The sequence below is a fragment of the Leiobunum rupestre genome, chromosome 4 (genome assembly GCF_980474605.1).
Source record: "Leiobunum rupestre chromosome 4, qqLeiRupe1.1.hap1, whole genome shotgun sequence".
NCBI classification, from domain to species: domain Eukaryota; kingdom Metazoa; phylum Arthropoda; class Arachnida; order Opiliones; family Sclerosomatidae; genus Leiobunum; species Leiobunum rupestre.
In genome coordinates, this window is record NC_143387.1 from 21,944,833 (window position 1) to 21,966,308 (window position 21,476).

Sequence of the window (21,476 nt, forward strand, 5' to 3'; positions counted from 1 at the left end):
CAAGTCGGGCGTGATGTAGACCTATATGAGGTACGAAATTTCCCAAAAGGAGACGTTGCACTACCCATTCGATTTGCCATGGCAACCGAAAATGTTTTTGATCACTTATAACAAGTAAATCTCCATTTAAAAAAACATCGGATTTTCTCTGTTTCTACGAAAATTTTGGAAAAAAATTTAAAATCACGAAATGGGTAATTTGGACCACATTTAAGTAACTTTCACCAAGTTTGGGTAAATTGGAACATTTTTGGGGTAAAATTGTAACAATTTTTGGGTAAAATAAGGAAAAGATCTTATTTTGTTTTTAGTGGTCAAATACATTTTCGGTTTCCATGGCAAATCGAATGGGTAGTGCAACGTCTCCTTTTGGGAAATTTCATATCTCATATAGGTCTACATCACGCCCGACTTTGAACAAAATCGGCAATAAACACCTCGGGTACTCTCCTTGTAAGCTCCTCGACCGATAGGGTTAGAAGGGTAGATTATACACCAGTCGATAAGAAATGTCTCCACCCTCACTGCCCGTACATCAAAAACGTGTACAGTACCTATTTTTGATTTTTTACCATGATGGCTTTATTGATTTCCCAACGATGCTCATAACTTTCCAACAGATTGGGTTAGGAGGGTAAATGAACCATCATTCGATAGGAAAAGTCAAACACAAGCTGCCGTAGTGATTTCGAACTCACAAACCCTGGCCAGCTATAGGGCAGCTCCAGTTTAGTGATTTATCTAGGGATGCACCGATATATCGGCCGATATATCGGCTAATTTTACAAATATCGGTATCGGCCAATATCGGCTTAAGCGAGGTCGATATTAGCCGATACTTCTGGTATTAGAAAAATATTTTCAGGAAAAACTTTAAAAAAAGGCGATACTCAACTAACTAATTAATGGAAAACATTTATTGCCACAACCTTACATTTCCTTTTAAAAAGGCCAGTTGATCGCTGTTGTAGGAAATAATTATTCGCGTCCAAAACGGTCAGGAATCATAAGTGGTTTTTCGACTCCAAAAGCCATAGATCATATCATTTTTTAACAGGTGGTTACGAGAGTAAACAAAAAAGCATAATATTGTGATAGGTAACTTTGTTAATATCGGCCGATATATCGGCTATCCTAGGCCGATAAAATCGGCCGATATATATCCCTAGATTTATCTAACTCCATTTTACTATTTTTGCCGTTAACTATTTTTGTGATGGGAGTCCAAAGTTTGCAACAGGATGGATGGCTTTAATGAGGTGTTAAATTTAATATTTGTATCAATGGTCGTGTTTATTGTTATTCTGTTAGGTAAATAATAATACAATTATGTGCTTTTGTCAATGATGTTCATTAGTTAACTAGATTTTCAGAGAATGAATAAAAAAGTGGTTAAGATCGTTCTTAATCTCTTGGGTTGTTAAGAGAGTCCAGCTTTTGGTGAAAATTACTCATAGGTTCTTATATAGCGCTTGTCAAGTTAATATACAGAGTTATTGCAAAATTGTTACTAATAAACAGGGTGATTGAGAAAATGTATAATTAATTTTTTTCTTGTAAAGTTAATCTTCGGTTATTAAGGATTAGTGTCATGATTATGTTAAATGACTGGGTGATTGAGTTAATGTAGATGGTCGTTGAGATAGTGAAATTTATACTTAGGTAGTTTTAGTGAACTTATTAATAAAATGTACATGATGATTGAAATACTATTCAACGTAACTTTTCTCAACCCACTTGAATTATAAAAGCTAGGGAAAAATTTTAATTAATAAAGTTCTTTCAAAATAAAGCCAATTTGTGTATTATTTTAAAGTACGACTATGAGTTATATGTAGCATACGTTTATAATGCATTTAAATAGTTTGTCCCAATAGACCTATACTCTCTCCGCATTGTGTATCAACATAGCCTTCACATCAACTTGAAATGCCAAGCCGACGTTTTTCTAATACGGTTTGGTGCAGGGCTAGCCTTAACTGTCAAAAGAGAGATACATTACAGTATTCCCCTGCAATTTTCGTTCCTCCCAGAGCTGCAGAGGTAAAGCAAGTCGTTTTCCCATCAACTTTACTAGGTGGAACCACCTAAAATTAACCTCGCACCGCTAAATTTAGTTTCATTCTCGACCGCACAGCGGCGCTGGGTCCGAGATTTTTTTTTAAATTTCATTTTCCCGGTAATCGAAGATATACGTTTTGACATCACATTTTCTACGCAAACATACCATCTTGTAAGGGGTTATTTGACTACTTACAAGGAAACATCCCGAGGTGTTTCTCCCCGATTTATTTCAAACTCGGGTTTAAGTAGACCTAAAGGGACAAGTTTCAATGGCCATTCGTTTTGCCATGGCAACAAAAATGTTTTTCACAACTCAAGTTCAAATTTTCTCTACGTAAAATAGCGTAAAATTTCAATATAAAATTTTGGCAAAACCATTTGGTAAAATCGATAAAATCGGGTAATTGATTTTTGCCAATTTTATCGATTTTACCCAAATTTATCAATTTTGGCCCTTACAATCGTGATTTTCCCATGTTTACGTAGAGAAAGTTTAAACTTGAGTTGTGAAAAACATTTTTCCCCTTAGGAGCTTTCAAGGTACATGAAGGTCTACTTAACCCCCGAGTTTCAGAAAAATCGGGGAGAAACAACTCGGGTTGGCTCCTTGCTAGAGGCATTATTAACTTATGGTTAAAGTAATTGATAAATTAGATGTGTCGTAACATTTGAGTGCTTGTGAAAACCCTTCCCTCATCCCTTACTGCGTTACGTAATTTGTGAACTGGTCCTTAAGTTTATTCATAGCATTTATTCAAGAATAATTCATTTGATAGGTGAATAAACATTCAGAGTGCCCTAAATGTGAATTTCTTTGCATTTTGAAAAATTTATATTTACCTTCATTTAAATCATTCACTAATGATAACATTTATTTAATTTGTTTTTAATTTTTTTTTCGGAAACACAATTAATTTACGCAATTGTTTTGCTAAACTCCATTGACCATCACGTGCATTTCTCTTACCCCAATTTTGTTTTCCTCAATTTGCTATTTCGATCACTAATATCATACGTAACACAATTTCCAATAAGTATGTCTGTATGTAAAGAAAATACGAAGACACCTTGTTTCACATCCTAAATGGTAAATTTCACGTGCTATTGAAAAAGGTACCACCAAGAACTATACATAAATTAGTTCTTGGTACCACGGAAACAAAATCTCGTTCTTGTAATAAATGCTATGAAGTCATATAGCCTTAAAGTGAGCGTAAAAATGATTCTAAACTCATGAATGGTGAAAAATTTGCCGTAGCATAATGGGATAATTTGGAATTATTAACACAGGCATCAAATTAAATATTCGAGAAGGCATCGAAATACGAAAACATATTTTCAAAAAACCCGCGTTGAATAAAAAGCCGGTAACTATTATAGCACCACCTGGAAATGTATTCTTTGAAGAAAATACTTAAGAATTTAAGTTTTAAGATAAATTTAATAAAAATATTTGTCATTTTCATTTTGTAAATTTTGTCAACTAATTAACGCTAAAAATGTAAATTAAAAACCCTATCCTAGATGGCAGCACATACGTAATATAAGACAAAATAAAAAAAATTGAAAACAAATTAACATAATTTCAATATGGCGAGTTTAAAAAACGGTAGAGACTAGAGACGGTATGTTATTTTCGTTTAAATTATTTATTTTGTTATTTTTAATTGTAAAACATGGTTTCCTTTTTGTATCTTTTTAATAAGAGCCAGGCGTGAGGTGATGTAAACCTCTGTAACGATGGCGTTCTTTGTCTCTGGTGATGGTTTACTAAGTGGGCCGAATTATTCAACTTTAGAAGGCTGAATTACTGAAGCTTTAAAATGGCTTTCAGACTTTCTTTCCCCGAATTCTCCCCATTTTTTCATGATTGCACGGCAGCACCATCTAGGCTAATTTCATTGAGTAAACATAGCGGTAACTGTAAATAAATATTTACTAAAAATATTTACTTTGTAAGTTAAAACAGTAAATAAATTATATTAAATTATTTTCATAAAAAACTGACCCCACTATTGTTCACTTTTTTCACAAGGTTCTATTTATTTGCAATCGTAGTTCACAAATCTACACGAAGACCCCCTCTTCACTCAGGTGTGGGGAAGGGAAGTCTGACTTATTGTGGAACAGTCGTATCAGTTTCTATTACTGGTATATGTCGTAATCAAACCTCCTAAAATTTGAATAATCCTGCCCCTAGCAAGTCCGCCTTATCCATAAGGCAGACTGGGCAAAGTGCCTAGGGCCTACGAACATTTTAGGAGACATTAGGGCTACGATTCCATATAATTAGGCCTACGAAGGTCCGAAAAGTCGGTAAATGAGAGATTTTTGCCTAAGGCCTACGGAAAGGCTAAAACGGCCCTGGCCCTTAGTTCAACTAGATTTAAATATTTGTTTAATGTGCGAAATTTTACGTAGTCAACTTATTTTGAATTACAATTCCTTTATAGAAACGCAAAAGAATTAATTTCAAAAATAAATAATTAAATGTTATCCGTTATCGTCATCAATAAGTTTTTTGGCGTAACATTTTCAAGCAGCTTTAAGCGAGACCAATATATTTCACAGTTAAACGTATTTATATTCAATTTAATATACATGGTGTTAACTAAAACATGGACCAGGGCGAATATCTCAAAATGTGATTTAGGTAGAGGATAGCGCCGCAGCTTATTTAGGTAACGCCGAAACGCCGCCGCCGATAAATTTAATTTCGGCGGCGGCGGCGCTGCCGAAACATTTTCATTTCGCCGCCGAATTAATTTCCATTATTTAAGTATAATAATTACGTTTTGAGATCTAAACTACATAGATTTTTCTTTTGGTAGTGCTACGATTCCTAGGCTGTTGGGTGCACCGTACTAGCGTTATAAAATTAAAAATAATTAATAATTTCCAAAAGATCTGGCACCACTGCATCGCGCGCACCAAGATTTTCTGCAGCAGATAGCTGGGATAGGAGAGAGCGAAACGAAAACGGCTTTGGAGTTGCCTCGCCTCGTATTTTGTAATAAGTACAGAAACGTATCACCTGCATTGGCTGCATTCAGCAATAACTATTCTATTACATATTAAAAATTCCTTTGATACAAAGATAAAATAATTTGTGATAATAGACTTAAATGCGCGGGGAAAAACCGGATTTGGGGGGATTAAATTTATGCGGTAGAGGGCTGGCTCGTTGGTTGTCTGTACGATAATGGCGGCGCCCAGCAAAAGTTTCTAAAAAGAGTGTATAGATAATAATACTAGTGAAATGGTAGTAAATTAGTACAGTATTGTTATTACTAGCGTAAATGTTTTAGTTTAATAGTATCATATGTGACATAGTTACTCATAAGTGTGCCTCTGTTTAACATATCTGTATTAAAAATTTAAATGAGACCTTGTTTCACAGCCACCAAAGACTATATAAAGCTACGCGTAACTTTATATAGTCTTTGACAGCCACCAAAGAAAATACAGCACTAACGTCGCGTAAAACTGGTTTTAACTTCCTTCCCCCCCCCCTACGCGAGAACTAGTTTTGATGACGATAAAACCGTCATCGACTGGGAAGTGACGTCAATAACGTCATATCCTTGCAACAAGGTATCATTATGAAAAAATTCTTTCAGGCACACTTATGATTAAATAAGTTACATCTGATAGTATGTAACCAAAGTTACCTCTTCTTTGTTTTGGAAACAAGTGGTTCCTATTCTAATAAAATACATTCTATTAAATATGTATTTTTTTAAATGTGTTTAACAATTTAAGTTCTAGCGGTCTTTTAAAAGGCTGGCGCTATTTCTGAGGGGGGGGGGCAGTTTTTCCCCTTAGGCGCCGCCGCCGCCGATTTTTTTCAACGCCGCCGATTATTTTCTGAAAATTTTAGGTTGTTATAGAGCGCTCAGGGGGTCAACCAACTATGAAAATTTCAATGACCTTGAACCATGTCTTCAAGGTCGTTCGAAAATTAACTTGAGAACCGTAAGAGCTACGAAGTTGGTTCCAATTAGAAAGGTGTTCCCCGTCACATTTTATGGCTAACTAGCTTGGACTCGATCTGATTTGCAAAATAGGAAGTTGAGCAATGTTAGGCCAAAATCAAGAAGGTCGTTAAGTTGATAACGTGTTCAACTGATAACTTTAAAAGTACTCTTGTTAGAGTACTGAAATTTGTAGGACAACCTCATCGTGGTTGAGGGTCTATAGTTTGAAAATCTCCGCTCCACACGTTATCAACTTAATGACCTTCTTGTTTTTGGCCTAACATTTATCGACTTCCTATTTCGCAAATCAGTTCGAGTCCAAGCTAGTTAGGCATAAAAGGAGACGGGGAACACGTTTCTAATTGGAACCAACTTCGTAGCTCTTACGGTTCTAAAGTTAATTTTCGAACGACCTTGAAGACATGGTTCAAGGTCATTGAAATTTTCATAGTTGGTTGACCCCCTGAGCGCTCTATAACAACCTAAAATTTCAAAATCGTACCTAAAACACATTTTGAGATATTCGCCCTGGTCCATTTTTTAGTTAACACCCTGTATATACACTTTTCGGAAAAGTCAACAGATACACACGCTGGAAATAGTCTCGGTTTGCTCGCTCGAATGATTTCGGGTCAAATCGCGAAACGACATTGAACATTCACTAAAAAATAAGTGAATGTTAACAGAAACAGCTCTTTGAAACGAAATCTCAGGCAGTTACAAACCCAAATATAATTTCTTGAAATAATTAATTCCTTTTGCGACACCTTACTGAAGCGATATATTTAGCTTTGCTGCTAGAAACTGGTATTAATTAAAGCACTTCGTACAATGACGGTTCAACGCCACCAGTAAGATCGTGAACGCTTATTCCCATCCATCTACCTTCGAAAAAATGTAAAATTCAGTGGTGGACTGACTCTAAAAACATGGGGCATTAACATTATCACCACAAAATTATATGTTTATACTTGGAGATCCATTGGAAATGTGCTGACAATGCGTTTGGAGAAACGGAAGGGGCTTAAAGGCCGACTACATAGTGGTTCACTTTTCTCTGTCTTTTCACCGGGAATAGGTAGTCGACCTTTAAACTACGTCGAATATAACACGCTGTGCGTATTTTCAAAACCATAAGCTACCATATTATTTCTTAAATAATTCTTAATGTATTACATATTTAGTTCCCGATTTACCATATAGTCTTATGTTTTAGGGGCTAACTTTTCATCTAGAAAGCTAACACTGTCTAGTCCGCCACTGGTTAAACTATACAGGGTGTCTTTTGGTTCGCACAAGTATTTTTCAAACGAAAACTACATAAGGTAGAAATTTTAAATTTATGGTTAAGTAAATACACCGTGGCACATTGATTGGTGAAATTTCATCGTTTTCTGAAAATATTTTCACACTTAAACAAATATTTTTTCGCTACTAGGAGCTAGATAAATTTTGCCAATTGAGAATTTGTAGAGCATCATCTGAAACCTACTAATACCTTTGGTTCGGTGGGAAAAGACCTATTTTTCACTGAAAAAGCGACTTGAAAAATTTACAAGTTGAGCAAGTTGTTTGATCCTGGAAAGCGATAGTCGCGCACTTTATTACGAAAGCATAACTTACACATCTGAAATTTCTATCATTATTATTGTTGCAAATGTTTTTTAGCCTTTAAATAACTTTAAAGTTTACGTACATTTTTGGTATTTCAATGGAAGTCACTTTTTTAACATCATCGAGATCGTCAATCTAATGACTTATGGTTCCAAATTGCTGCCCTGTATTTGGGGGGGGGGGGGAGATGGTGGCCGAAATCCAAGACGAGCTGTCAGTGACTTTCAACAGTTTGATAGTGTAGAACCGAGGTTTCGTGTATTGGGTCAGCCTAATTTGGACTTAGAGAACACAGTTCTTGCATATTTCGCCGCTTACCCTGGAAGAAGTTGCGCGACCGCTAGTGCCGATTTATGTTGATGCCCATGAAACGGAATGAGTGCATATCTTTGTTATCTCTTTCCCGGATCAAAGAAAGTTTATTTTGGCTTGCCCAGCTTGTCAATTTTTCAAGTCGCGTTTTTCAGTGAAATAAAGGTATTCGTATGTTCCAGATGATGCTCTACAAATTCGCAATTGACAAAATTGATCTAGCACCTATGGTGAAAAACTAATTTTTCTAAAAGTGTAATAATGCATTCAGAAACTGATGAAATTTCACCAATCAACGTTTTATTTTACTTGGGGTCCACCAACTCGGTTTTAAAGGGCCCCGGAAGAACCTCATCTTGCTTTGTGGCCCTCAAGCAAGGTCATTTCGCTACGTTAGATATTAAACTAGGTATCCCAAAAACTTAAATTTGGCAAATGTAACATTGTTTTCCAATTAATTTTGAATATTTTTGTTAGAAATGAAAATTGAAATTCTTTTTTGTATAAAGGCAAAATGCAAATACCCGTAAGTCGATTTACTTAGTTTTGAAACTAAGGCTGCGTATTACCTTTTGTAAAAATCTAAAATAGGGCCTCAAGAATTAATTTATTTACACTTAAGGGAAATGACAAAGTTGATATGATCATAGCCACGGGAAAGGGGATAAAATAATATCACCTGCGTGCTTAGGTCAGATATTTTAAATAAACATTGTGAGCCTGAGCCGAGATCAATAAGTTTTCACGTTAAAGCCGAGCCCGAGCTGAGGTATTGTGGAGCGCATATTGTAACTAGTGAGCACGAGCTTGAGCCTCTGTTAAAATACAAATTACTGAACCCAATTCATGATTCACATTACTTGGAGCTCGAGCCCGAGCCCGTATTAAAAATTAACGTACTAACAATTAGACGACCCGAGGTGTAACACACCGATTTTGTTCAAACTCGGGGGTTTGGTAGACCTTCATGTAACTTGATAAACCCCAAAGGGAAATGTCTCCATAGGCAACCGTTTTGCCATGGCAACCAAAAATGTTTTTGACAACACAAAATGGACATTTTCCGATTGAAAATAACATTGCAATCTGACCAATATTAAGGGTACCCCCCTGTAAAAAAATTTAAATTTTTGAAAATGCTTAAAATAGAAAATATAAATAAAATATTATGAAAAAGTTCGAAATTAATTAAAATTGTTACAGGGGGTACGCATAAAATTGGTCAGATTCCCATATTATATTCAACGGGAAAATTTCCATTTTGTGTTTTCAAAAAGATTTTTGGTTGCCATGGCAAAACGGTTGTCTATGGAGACATTTCCCTTTAGGGTGTTTCAAGTAACATGAAGGTCTACCAAACCCCCGAGTTTGAACCAAATCGGTGTGTTACACCTCGGGTCGTCTCCTTGTAAGAGCTCAACCTTGAGCTCGAGACTGATTTTGGTAGTTTTCATATTAAAGGTGAGCCCGAGACCGATTTGAATACTGTTCTCGTTTCTGAGGATGAGCTCGAGCTCCTTCCAATTCGCGATATTGTTTAGCTCTAAGCCCACGTTCGAAATATATTTTGACAAAAAAAAGCGTTAGAAGCTAGCGAGGCCTAGCGGTCTGGATTCCCGGGCTCCGGGCTGCCTGAACGCCTCCGACTGTGGCCCAGTGATGCCGGAATGGAGCTCGAAAACACTAATTGGGCTATTTGATAAATAAATTGTGCGATTAAACATCGAGCTCGAGCTTGAGTCTTTAGTATTTTTAAAACATAGTGAGACCGAGACCGAGGCTACCATTTTATTTGTATGTAACTATAGTGGCCTGAGCCCTGAGCCCGAGATCACATGTCGAATTGTAATTGTTGCGAGCCCGAGCCTGACCCCGAGACCACCCGTCGATTTGTAAATATAGTGAGCGCGAGCCTGAGACGGCCCGTATATTTATAACTACAGTGAGTCCGATCCCGAGACGGTTTGTAGGTTTTAAATCTACTGAGCTTGAGACCTCACATCGGTGGGGAAATTTAGATTGCGAGGTCTAGCCCGAGACCCGACCAATAATTGGTGGGACCAAGGTGAGTCCGAAACCAACCGTAAGCTAATATACGAATTCAGTGAGGTGAGCTCGAGCCCAGCTCTTGGCGTTGACCTATGCCTGAGTTTAATTCAATCGCGCGAGTTTCAGATGACGGCCCAATTGGATTATTTTTAATTCTTACTATTTGAGCATAAGAGGGATTTGAATCAAAACTTAAACTCGTCTCAACAAAGTATTCATTTATACCATGAAACTATTTAACCCGTGAATATTCAACTGGAATACCCTAGGTCACCTGCGACGCGTGGGGCGGAGCCAATTTATAGTGACGTAGTAGTGGAAGTAGAACTAAGCCTTTATTTATAAGTAGTCGAAGCGTTAGTTCCTAAAATGACACAATATGGTTCAGTTTCCATTTTTCAGTATTTATCAATAATCTATTTAATTAAATAGGGTTAATTAGATTCATGGTATAAATGAATGCATACTTGGATTATCAGTTATGTGGATTGTGTACATTACGCGAAGCCCTAACAATATTAGTGATTGTACATTACAAAATATTGTTGTATTATTTATGTTTCATTATTAAAGCAATTCGTTTAGCGCGTAAAACCAGCTCTTACGTACTAACTCAATTGAAAGCCTACCCATATTTATATATATATATATATATTAGATTACTAACACTTCTGATATTTTATGTTCAGAAACCTTAATATTTTATATTCAGAGACTATTCTATTCACTGGACTGATCTACTCCATTGGATAATGCTACCGCTGCTGTTAATCTGCATTTTGTGCTGGCAACATCTAGTTACTATTTTGGCAGAGGTACATTTTATCTCTTGATGTCTTTATTTATACTATAAGAGAGAACTATGTTCAGCCAAACGTCACCAAACGTGAAGGATCATACTGGCAGACTGTAAAGTAGTTTGAGCGCTAAGTGTAGTCTCAACATACAAATTTTCTCAAAGTATAATTAAATACATTCTTGTTTTCACATATCCTAACCAATTTAACAGGAAAGTAAAGTATTTTTACTTAAAATTCAAAAATTTTGTTTATGAAAAATATCGAAATGACGAAAGAAAATTGAAATTAATTCTAGGAAGCTACTGAGCGAAAGCGTCCATTATACATAATTGGTCATTTAAGCAACTCGATCTACGACGTCGAACAATACCTTCAAAGTGGAGCGAATGCCGTCGAGTTCGATGTGACATTTGATCCACAAGGTACTGCGGAAAAAATCTATCATGGATATCCATGTGACAGAAAGGTTTGCGACAGACAAACCGATCCAGATGCGTTCCTTAAAGCTCTAGCAAATTGGACGACTCCTGGTAATTCTAAACGTAACTACTTAAATTAAGAAAAAATACTAACAAAGGTTATTTTACCAAATAGGTCATACGGATTTTAAGAAAAATTTGGTGTTGATTTATTTCGATTTCAAACTTGATAACACGAAGCGAAGTTTACTCGAAGAAGCGGGGGAAAAATTGGCCTCCATTGTAGTTGATCGTTTAAATTGGAGCAAGGAGAAAGGTTTGTCCTAAAGGTGTTGATAATTTTCCGCTCTATCTTATGCGGGGCTGTTTTGAAAGAGACGAAAATTGCCTCCGTAAGAACGAGGGTATACGTACGAAAATTGGTTTTCAATTTCCTTACGTGATTTCCTTTAGCATCTAGAAACGTTTGACAATGGTGGCGACAGGGATAGGCGAGGTATGCTAAAGGATGATAAATTACGCGAAAAAGTAGATTAGTCCATAATTAAAAGGGATAATATAGCTAAATCCTAAACAAATTTGAAGAAATTAAAAAACTTACTAATAACTCGTACCAATAGGTCTTCGAGCAAACGCGAAACTCGGATCAAATAGATCTTCGAGTAATAAACTAAATTTAAATAAATCAAATAAAATAGCCAGAAATTCCAACGGTAGACCGGTTTCGTTCTATTTGGAACTCATCAGTACCGTGCGGGAAATCTGGCTGGCGACTGTCAAATCTAAAAGAGAAACTAAGCCTAAACGTTAAAAATTTCAAAACGCGTTGCATATAGCAACGGAAAGCCGAAAAGGGGGGAGTGTGGTGGAGAATTGACAGTCGCCAGCCAGATTTCCCGCACGGTACTGATGAGTTCCAAATAGAACGAAACCGGTCTACCGTTGGAATTTCTGGCTATTTTATTTGATTTATTTTTAATTTAGTTTATTACTCGAAGATCTATTTGATCCGAGTTTCGCGTTTGCTCGAAGACCTATTGGTACGAGTTATTAGTAAGTTTTTTAATTTCTTCAAATTTGTTTAGGATTTAGCTATATTATCCCTTTTAATTATGGACTAATCTACTTTTTCGCGTATTTTATCATCCTTCTCACAGTCCATAGGTGGTTTCTTCAAACTTAACTGAGGTATGCTAAAGCCTACCTGGAAATTTTAATGGTACCCCAAATTCCTACCAAAGGGTTGAAACATTTAACATTATCGAAAACCTTTAGGGGTTAATTTCGTTAAAATGATGCTGAAATTTAGTTGAAACTGAGATTTTAAGAATGATTTTGCTAGCTTTGGGAATCAAGAAAAGGGCTCTAAAATCCTTTTAAGCTAAAAATAATGGGCGGCCACTTATGCTTGACTGAAGTTTGACCAAGTTTTTAAATCAACAGTGTAACTATAAATAATAACATTTGTTCTGGTTTCCAATAATATTTTTCAGTTGTAGGAAAAACGGAAAGGTCGCAAGCTTACGCTTTGTTCTCGATTGAAGTTCCCAGGTTTTATAAGTTTCTAAGAGGTGCCATGAAAGCATTCCGAAATCTTGTTCCTGATGAAATATTTCGGAAGAACATAGGTATAACCAGAGGTTTATAATACACATCTTACTATAAAAGTATCCATTTATACAAATAAAACTACGGTTATTTCCATATGAATTAATCAGCCTGGCGAGGTAAATTTTAAAGAATACACTGTGTAGAGATAACTCCTTATTTATAAGTGAAATCAAAAGCGTATAATATCTATCTTACGAGAGATGTATTTATTTCACCATCCCGCTAAATACCTTCGCAGGCTCGAGATCGCCGATTTCTAAAAATGCTTTTTAGAAGAAATAATAATAAAGACATTTATGTAACAAAACTGGTAATAAAAATGTTTTAAATTTTAAACAACGAATAATACAGAAGTTTCTTGCGAGAGAAGAATTTATCTACGCATCTTGCTTATGTAATTCGCTCGCTGATTTTTCAAAATTATATTTGGAAGAAAACGTAGTGCGGGGCGAAATTTCTAAAACTTAAACATTATAAAAATGATTCAATAATTAGTGCATATTACTATGCCATTTTATATGGTTTGTAAAGTTAATACGCCTGGAAAATAGTGCGGTTTGGCGGAATTTGCGAAGGTACATATTTCATTTTTGTGGCCTATATGGATACTTGTCTCGTAAGAGATACATTGCTGACTTCTGGTAATCGTTTAAATCTGTTTAGCGCCTCATTATTTTTTCATCTGAAACGTATTCTGAAAATTCAACGGGAACCTGCAAAAGTACCCGTTTCAAGGAAATGACACTAACAGAATAGTTAGACCAGCGGTTCCCAATTTCTTTTTGCTACGGAACCCTAAATTATCCACCTAATTCTCTCGGAACCCCAATTATTTTTTTTTACTTATCTTAAAAGACTCTTGACAAAAACAAAGATGGCCGCGCTGCGAATTCTTGGAACCCTTGTGCCCCTTCCGCGGAACCCACCTTTTGGAAACCGCTGAGTTAGACGAATACTTATCTCATTAGAGGTAATTGAGTGAAGCTCTCACTGTCGTGACTTCAATAGCAAACTTGGCTGTGTGTCCGGCGTCGCGAGGTCACACTGGGGGCAGGAGGGGCGGGGCAGAGGAGAGAGGGAACTTAACCGTGTGTCAGCCGTCACTCTTGTAGAGAGGTGTTTCTCCCCTATTTTTTTCAAACTCGGGGGTTAAGTAGACCTTCGTGTACCTCGTAAGCTCCTAAAAGGAAAAGTTTCAATGGACATCCGTTTTGCCATGGCAACCAATTTTTTTTTAACAACTCAAGTTTAAAATGTATCTACGAAAGCCCTCTGGATGTCTCCTTGTGAGTAGAATGTTTTGGGAAAGGAGAGATTGAGGAAGGGTAGAGAGGGTTATTGAAGCGATGGCGCTGAGAAAGGGGAGTTAGACTATGCGCAGTGAGGAAGAGGAAACTGATTATTTAAAAACGTTTCATTTTGAAGACAAAAAACTTTATCCATAATATAACTTACGTATTCTACTGCTTCAATGGGTATACCACCACCACGAGCTTCCTCCACTTGCCGTGTCGCGAGTAAAAACTTTAGAGGGATGATATTCGATCCAGGTTTTAATTTTTCCAGGCTTTTAAAAATAAACAAAAAGGCGGGCTTATCCGCCCAGAACTAGAAAGACTTAAATAAAGTTATTTTGGATTTGTTCTAATAAACTGCTTGTAGACTCAAAAAAATATATAGTTTTCTGTTGATATTAATCTCCAATTAACATAGAGATGACTTTCTTACCAAACTTATAAATATCTTCGATATCTACGTAATACACGATTAACGTTGCGCACGCTCCGCGTATGTTTTGGTCGAAAATGCCGATTCAGGGTTTTGAGACGTCCTAGTAGATTCTTCCGATATAACGTATGTGCCAGTCGAAGTAGATAGGTAAAATTTCAATTCTACAGGGAATTAGAAGTTTTAATAGTCCTTCTACGATTCCACCATGGATTAAATAACCTTAAGGTTATTTAATTCATGATTCAACCGTGTCATTCCAGGGTCGTCTTTCGATTGCGGACCTTGTTCTCAACAGCGAGCCATCGAATTCTGGAAACGCACCAACATCAACCGAAATGCTTGGCGGGGTTACGGTTCCCCGAGTTATAGTTGTAAAAGCGTCAATGAACTCGTTCTCGAAGAAGCTATCTGCGACCGTGAATCCAATAGGTCCACAATTCCTAGCAAAGTGTGTCGCTTTACCATTGACGACCCTGAAACTATTTCGTTCGTTCTCAAGTAAATTATTTTATGCGTATATGATACGGTTATTTCGGATGGGGTGAAACGTTTGTGTCCTGGAACTTGGGATAAAATGTATGATGGCGTGTTATTAACCCCGATTCTGAGGGAGGGGCTTCGGTGGCTCTTAACCCACAGGTAAAACCAAAATCGCCACCCGATCGCTACTCCCCACTTTATTCCTCCTAGTCTATGATAGACGTAAATCGCGGTCCCTCGAGGATCACGTGGTGCCATCTAAGCTCACTAACCGAAGTATTTCGAATTTAAAGGCTGACAAAATGCTCGTTTCACTATATATTTAGCTCTAACATTGACCTAGTCAAATTTAAACGCAAACTATTCGTTGAAGTAAACATCATTGTCGTGAAAATGACCCCAGTGACTATTCAAGTGGCGAAGCGGGGAGGATGGCAGCCATGCCTTCACGAACTTCCCCTTTTTCAGCTAGGCTAAGTTAGGCTAATACCAAGGCACCACCAGGGGCGTAGGAACCAGGGGGGCAAGGGGGGCAATGCTCCTCCCTAGAATTTTACTGGGAGGGGCAACTAATGTTACTGCCCCCTCCAACTTTTTGGTCAGTTGAAATCTTCGCAAGGCTCAAATTATAATTTTAAAAGCATATAAAGCTTATAGAACCTCAACTGTGTTTAAATTTTAGTCTTTTCCCGCCAATGTGTATAGTAGTAAAATGTACAAATGCATTCGGAGAAGCTACACCCCATTAAAAATTCAAAACCATTCTCCAGACCCCTTTTGGTTTCACTTTTTCCCCTCCAACTTCTAGAACGTTCCTACGCCCCTGGGCACCACCTTAGGCCCAAGTCATCTAGCGACTTATTATGCCTTTTAAACAGGGCGCCGGGTTACAATCAAAGGTGGGCACTTTCTGCTCATTCACATTTTGAAACCTGTATCTGAACAGGGAAAATCCAATAATGGGAGTAAATAATATTTACTTCCGAAACTACGAGCTTAAATTTAAAACATGAATATCTCCAGATATGAGACCTAGCAAATATTCTTTAGAAATCTATTCGTTAAGAAAAATTACGTCAGAACACTAACTAATCAAAAGATATTTCGAAATAAATTTGGTTTGAACATATATTTTGCGATCAGTTTGAAAATTACTACCGTAATCAGATATTATAATAACTTGCGAAGGTCGTTCTCGGCGAAATCATTTCAAATAGATTTTTAGTCTAATAATACCGCTGTTATATTGAAAATCTTTATCGGGGATACATAGTTTTATAATAATATTTTTGGTTTGGGCGAACCATAATATTAAAAAACTGGTCCAGACAGTAAGTTTCTAGTTTAGTAACAAATATTGGACCTATTATTTTGTCACGGGATTTTAATATTTTATTTCCGCTATACGCTCCTCGTAAATGTTATCAGTTTGTTAAAAAAATAAAAACATCTACTAAGGCTGAAAGGCTAAAACAATGAATTGATTGTTAAAACATTTTGTTAATTTTAGTGTTATTCAGATTGCATTATATTAGAATTGAAGATTGGATATTTACACTTATCATAGGGTCCTACTGTTGTGTCAGGTAGCCTAAAGTTTAATGCACCTCCCGCATACACTTCCAAGAACATATGTACGTGAAAACAAATGTATATTCCACCAAAGCTCGCCCACATTCAGATTATTTATTTCGAGATATATTTTTAAATGCAAAAGAATATATATTTTCACAACAATAAATGTGTATATATTAATGTTCTATGGTTTAGTACTTGGCTCTGAATACGATAGTAGCAATGTGTTTGTAAGTAGGTAACTATGAGAAAGTAGCTAGGTATGCGCCTAGGTAACTGTAATTAAGTATCTAGGTAAAGGTTAGTAAGTTTACGTGTGGGAGTTGGTAGGCGTGTGTAAATAGGTAGACGTGTATAAGGAGGTCGGCGTGTATAGGTATAGGTACTCGTGTATAGGTAGGCAGGCGTGTATGGGTGGGTAGGCGTGTATAAGTAGGTAAGTTTGGCATTGTCTTAGTTAACGTTTTAACCTTTGGATTACTGATAACATGCCATTAGCTGTTAGGTGGCCAATTCACCCTTCAAGAAAAATGTTACTCCAGATTCCATTTATGAAACACTTTGGTCATACGGAAGACCTCTACGAGTTCTTTTAAAAATTTCAATATTAAGTTATTCGCAATTTCAAAAGATTTGAGTTTTTATGTTCATTTTTATTCTATTTAAATCTTTCGGCTGATCAAAAAATAAACACCACAAATTATCCGTACTGAGGTGTTTGATACTACAGTACATTTATTTAGTACGCGCTATATATACCTTAAGTTATCGGGTCTCGATATATATTTCTTATGACCTTGGAGACATAGTTTAAGATCATTCGAATTTGGGAAAGTCCCCCCCCCCCTTTTATATTTTTCTTTTTGCGAAGAAGCGTTTTCTTATTTTTCAATCGTCGTTTTAAGCGCGAAGCGCTTTTTACTTCGTGTCTCCTGACGGAAATAGTGGTATTTTTAACATTGTTTCTAAGGTAACGACTCTCTACCCCCTAATATGTATTTTTCCTGAGAGGCAGGCGACCAGAGGGAAGTAAAATGGGAGGAAGAATTATTCAATAATTAAAAAACCAATAATAAGTAAAGAAAATATTTTCGGATATGTTTGGAAATTTCCAATCAAATTGAATAATGTACTGTATGGGTCCCTTTGTCCAAGTAATTGATTTAAGGGTCAACGACTCAATTGACACCCAATATTTCGGATATGTTGCCTATCGTTCTTTACCTTCCCCTTGTCAGCTATAACTCAACCGAACTTATAGTTACCATCATTTCAATTTAGTGGCGATTCTGATTCAAGTAAAATTCGATAGCTTTCTGTGTCGAGTCTAGTATTCCAGAAACGAAAACGCTTTAACTAGACCATCACTGAAATGACGTCCCCAAACCGTTGTTGGATTATTTTCTTGTTTAGTGTTTGTGGATTTGAGTAAAGTTATGATAAATATCTTGAACAACCTTGATTGTATTTCAAGGTCGATCTCGCTTGGAACTATTAGAACAAACAATTTCATTTAAAATATTCGTATAGTCAGTTGCAGGCTAAGAAAGACAAAATATATAGTACAGTCGGCGCAAGGATACCTCAGACCATTTCCGGCCAGTCTATCGCGCGTAATTTAAATTTGACCACTTTGCGGTCAATTTCAAATTTCGTGAGTTTCGTCGTTTTTTCGCGCCATCTAGGAACCGAAATTGGAATCTATTTTTTAATTTAATGTTTTCATGAGTTTAATTACTGAATGCAGCTAAAGAAGGTTCGATAATTGAAGCTCCAAATATTTTGAATAGTCCAAGAGGTTACTATACAAAGCATGATAAAGGTTTATTGTTAACAAGTAAAGAGAAAAATATAATTTTAAACGTCTATAGCTCATTAAGACAACGTTACCCCAAGAAAGCGTTGTAACTATTTTAAAAGAAACTGCCGATTTAACTGGTAAGACGTAGAAATAAATTTACAAAAATAAATAATTAGAACTTCTATTTTAAATTTAAGAATGATAGGAATGCCTTATCTTTTAAATTTGCTCGCCACCACAATAATGAAATTAAAAAATAAAGATTCCAATTTCGGTCTCTAGATGGCGCTAAAAGACGACAAAAAGAGCAAAATTCGAATTTGACCGTAAAATGGCCAAATTCAAATTTCGCGCGGTGGAATGACCGGAAATGATCTGAGGCATCCTTGCGCCGATTGTACTATATATTTTGTCTTTCTTAGCCTGCAACTCGTCGATTTCGATTTCTTATGAATACCGGCGCTGGACGTTGTTCTCGATAAAACCTGAATGACGACGAGCGATACATTTTTTTATTACTCTAGTATTCTGTTTTGATAAAAGATTATTCAACACTTTTAAAAAATACCTGTGTTCAGTAAAAAGATCCTTTACGAACCGATTATAGTTAAAAAACGATATTTTTTCAAGCTACGAAATGGAACGTTAGCAAAAAAAATTAGTAAAAATATTGACCAGAAATAATTTGCTAATGTTATCTCCGATATCCGTTGTTGAAAGTCGCCGATAGCTTATTCGTACGTTGATATTTCGCAAAAAAATCAAAATTAATTGGTTTTCAACTATAAAATACTGTCGTGAATGAAAGATACCTAGGTTTTGTACTGAAATATTTAAAACCACCAGTTCAGCCCTTGATCTCGATTGAGGATCCATACAAAAACCGATTCTCCAGTGAATAGTATTCAAATATATGATCACTTTTATAAATGAGATGGTAATAACCAAGGGCTTTGTACTAATACCAGGTATTTTGTAGATGATTTGCCTCACAGATGAACGTCTCATTATAGGGTATTTAAGGTCAGATTGTTCGAGCGAGCGAATGAAACGAAAACCAAAATGTCACGAAATGCCCACCTTTGGTTACAATGCGTAGGAGGGTGGTTGAAAGCCCTTCAAGCCACGCGAGCCAACAGCTCCCTATACTAACTATTATCGTTAATCTCTACAAGTTTCTACCCATAACTTCAAAATACCTTCCGAGGCCGGGAAGCCATTGCAATTTATTTTACCGTTTATAAGGCAATCCCTTACTAGGTTGATAAAACATTTTAGAGATTAAATCTGCTATAAATCCTTACAATAGAAAGACGAAATTTGGTTTTTACACTAGAGCTATCTATAGAATGGTAGCCGATCCACTGTCTGGAAGACAACCGTTTCTAGATTCCCGCGAAGTTTGATAATTCTAGAAATTAATCAAGGAAGGCATACTTTCTAAAGATTTATATACCCCCGTACCGTAAGTAAATACATACCGGGGTTGGAAAAGAGAAAAAGAAATAACATATTTATAAATTAACCTAAAAATTTGAAGGAAGGCAGTGGGCGTGGTTTATTTCTAATAATAATCTGTTAAGCGGTTTCGTTATTCAACATTTGCAAGTAAGTGACAAACGGGAATTCGAAATTAATTTTACTTCTTATCGGGTTTTTAAAATTTTAATGAAAAACCATAAAAAGTAGAAGAGCCTTAACAGTTTTTACCCCTCTTAATGATCTGGGTTGCGGACATTGCTAAATGGTAAAATTGCTATATACCCAACGTGCACCAATGATAAACATAGTCCGCACATGGAAATACAGATTTGCTTAACTGAATAATAAACTCTCTAACTAAATTTATCTAACTTTCATCAGCAAGACCATAGATGCAGTCATGACCAATTTCCCTCAAGTTGCAGTGGACATTTTGAACGACCAATTCAGCGATTTCTATAGAATGGCTACGTACGAAGATGACCCATGGCAAAAATTTTAATTCATTTGATAAACAGCAGTTTATTTTATGTAAAAATTAATGAAACCATATGTATAAAACTTAACAACTAATCACAACCATTATCTTAATTTTGTGTGAATTTACGTTTATTCTTTACTAGGAGTCATAATTACGACATAATTTATCAGTCTATTGGAGACCAACATTTAGGGGCAACTAAGCTTTATTAGGGGAACAAGTGAGGTACTTTGGCCTATATATAGGCCATCTGGGCGAATACAAAAATTGAAAGAAAATTGAACCAAAAGCCTCAGAATTAAGAAAGCAAAAATAGAACTAAAAGAGAATAGAAAAGAAGAAGACCGGAAAAGGAAGATGGCGGACCAGCTATTCTCTGAAGCAAATAAAAGGATGAAATCAGTAATAGCTCATAAAAACTTTGAGGAAGCTGAATTAGCACCAGCCATGCTCCGAGATGTCGTGAAGGTAAAAGAAGGTGAGGAATATGAAAGAAGGGCGATTGCATTAAAAAAAATTTATAAGAAGAAACCCAATATAATTAGTAATATTTTTAAGAAAATATAACAAAACACTACTTTTAAGACATAGAAAGTTACTATTACAAATTCTGTGATTTTTCTTTAATAAACTGTTTATTTTTAGTGACGTTCTGATTACTATGTATTCACTTTTTAGTCACTATTTTCAAAGTGGCTTGTCACTATTTACATTAAAATTTAAGGTTACTCAATTAGCACCGCAGCTGTAAACACGATCAATTAAGGTTGTATGTCTAAGATCACCTACCGAAGTTAAAACTACGTATAGTTGATGCATAGGCTAATAGTAAGTAGTATGTTTAATTAAGACAGAATCATTAGGGGCGTTGTCGAGTAATTGATTTTAACGTGGTTGAGCCCTCGTTCCATAGAGAATACGCAAGTTTGGATTTGAATCGCGACAATATGGGTATAAATCCGCTGCTTTTCGAAAGATGAAACTTATCATAGAAGTTGCCCAAAACCACCCAAACTTTTCATACAGACTATAGAGCTAGTTCAGAAGGACTAACAAGTTTTGTTATTCTTTGGTTTAAGT

General features: G+C 36.1%; 1 protein-coding gene across 1 annotated transcript; it reads left to right on the plus strand.

Moving 5' to 3' along the window:
- Positions 1 to 4,154: 4,154 nt before the first annotated feature.
- On the plus strand, positions 4,155 to 20,417 carry LOC149947093 (dermonecrotic toxin LspiSicTox-betaIE1ii-like). Its single transcript, XM_090170840.1, has 7 exons — positions 4,155 to 4,215; positions 10,729 to 10,831; positions 11,112 to 11,346; positions 11,411 to 11,551; positions 12,729 to 12,863; positions 14,838 to 15,075; positions 20,297 to 20,417. The coding sequence occupies exons 2-7, from the start codon at positions 10,769 to 10,771 to the stop codon at positions 20,415 to 20,417; spliced, it is 933 nt and encodes a 310-aa protein (XP_090026966.1). The 5' UTR covers positions 4,155 to 4,215; positions 10,729 to 10,768.
- Positions 20,418 to 21,476: the final 1,059 nt, after the last annotated feature.